Source organism: Carex rostrata, chromosome 1, assembly GCF_964058835.1.
Source record: "Carex rostrata chromosome 1, lpCarRost1.2, whole genome shotgun sequence".
Lineage (NCBI taxonomy): Eukaryota > Viridiplantae > Streptophyta > Magnoliopsida > Poales > Cyperaceae > Carex > Carex rostrata.
The window spans coordinates 4,073,168-4,075,093 of NC_135918.1; the positions used below are offsets into that span (position 1 = coordinate 4,073,168).

General features: G+C 38.2%; 1 protein-coding gene across 1 annotated transcript; it reads left to right on the forward strand.

Moving 5' to 3' along the window:
* On the forward strand, positions 1-560 carry LOC144552886 (histone H4). Its single transcript, XM_078300915.1, has one exon. The coding sequence runs from the start codon at positions 95-97 to the stop codon at positions 404-406; it is 312 nt and encodes a 103-aa protein (XP_078157041.1). The 5' UTR covers positions 1-94; the 3' UTR covers positions 407-560.
* Positions 561-1,926: the final 1,366 nt, after the last annotated feature.

Genomic DNA, 1,926 nt, shown 5'->3' on the forward strand with positions numbered 1-1,926 from the left:
CATCTCTACTTCCCAGTCCCATTTGCTGAAAAATATCCCTCTTTTAATTTATAGTCGAATCAAACCCTAGTTCTCCGATACAAGATCGACGACGATGTCGGGCCGAGGCAAGGGAGGTAAAGGGCTTGGTAAGGGAGGAGCCAAGCGCCACAGGAAGGTGCTCAGAGACAACATCCAGGGCATCACCAAGCCGGCCATCCGACGGCTGGCGAGGCGTGGCGGCGTCAAGCGTATCAGCGGCCTGATCTACGAGGAGACACGTGGTGTCCTCAAGATCTTCCTCGAGAATGTGATCAGAGATGCCGTGACATATACCGAACACGCGAGGAGGAAAACTGTCACTGCCATGGACGTGGTGTACGCGCTCAAGCGCCAGGGGAGGACCTTGTATGGGTTCGGTGGTTAGGTTCTGTAATTTTTTCTGTTTGGGTAAGATAGATTTTTGGGTTGTATGGGTGTGTATCTTGAGTTCTTAATTGGATGTCTAGAGTTTAGTGGATGTTAAAAAGTTAATGTAAAGACGGCTGTTTGATTAGTGAAGAATTTCAAGCTGTGATCTTGACTCCTTAAGCGCTTCTTGTTAATTTGTATTAATCTTGAGATGACCCCATCAGATCATGCTAAGAAAACCTTTGTTCTCAAGAAAAAAAGAAAAAAAGATTTCTATACAAAAATAAGATAAACAAAATACTTTTTCTATATAGTTCTTCCAGCTGAAAAATTGGTTCTGTACTACCCCAATTGTCCCACCCATACAATCTTTCCTGCTTAGCCAACAAGGATTGTCGGAGTAAGACCGCTCAAGGATGTTACTGTTTCTTTTGAATCTGAAAACACTCCCTTCCCCATCAGCTGATATTAAAGCACGTCTTATTTTCAAGAACTTAATGTTACTGCTGCATACCAGGTCAGGCTTGATCTAGTTTGACAAAATTGAATCCTCTCCTTCTCTTCAATTAATTACATGAAAGTTCCCAGTTAAGGATCAAATATCAATTGGGTATTGTGATCAGTGAGTTTTAATTGAAACATAATTTAATGGAATTAAATGATTCTGAATCTGAACCATACCAATGTGTTGATAGATGTAATGACTTGTATTATCATCGCGAAGACAATTTAATGCTCTGGTTATGTATGACAAGATTCTGCCAGCATAAATTGCAATTCTAAATTTCAGATATTGTTGGCGAATGGCGATACCTGACAAGGTAGGAACTCAGATGAATATCAAAAAAAGGTTTTGAGTTAGAAGCGGACCCGTTTTAGAGGAAGTTATTGTGTAGTGCCTCCCAAATCCAGATCCCATAGGATCTGCCAGGAGTCGCTCTGGACCAGGCCGACGCAACTCAGTCTCTAATTTGAGATTTTCTAAACTGATAACCGTTATTGGGCCTGAAAGATGAAAGCCCATTTTAAAATAAATGACAAATTTTTTGGACTGTACAGTAATATTAATAATAAATTCCAGTTTACATTCAACTTTTTGTGTACATCGGAGGTTAACGTGCCTCCATAATAATTGTCGATTTACAAAGGATGGAAAAGTTCATTTTAACAAATAGTATTAATTTGAATACATTTTTATTTGAAAATTATATCACAAATTCACAATTACTAATCTGCAATTTTGTAATCATTTATCGTTAGGTAGCAAATGGTGTTGAAAATTGAACAAATTAGAAAAAGAACTTGGTTTTTAATAAATTGGTCGCTGATTTAGTCGAAGTAACCAATCTCCGCACTAATTGAGCCAATAATTTATTCAGTGGACATAAAAAAGTTACATAAAATTAAATTAGCATGCAAAGCAAAAACGTGTCACGTGTATGATCTCCAGCATCTGAAAAAAAAAAAAATCACACCCTTTAGATAAAAGTCCAATAACCATCTATCAAGGTTTCCCAGTACGTAGTTTTCATCTCC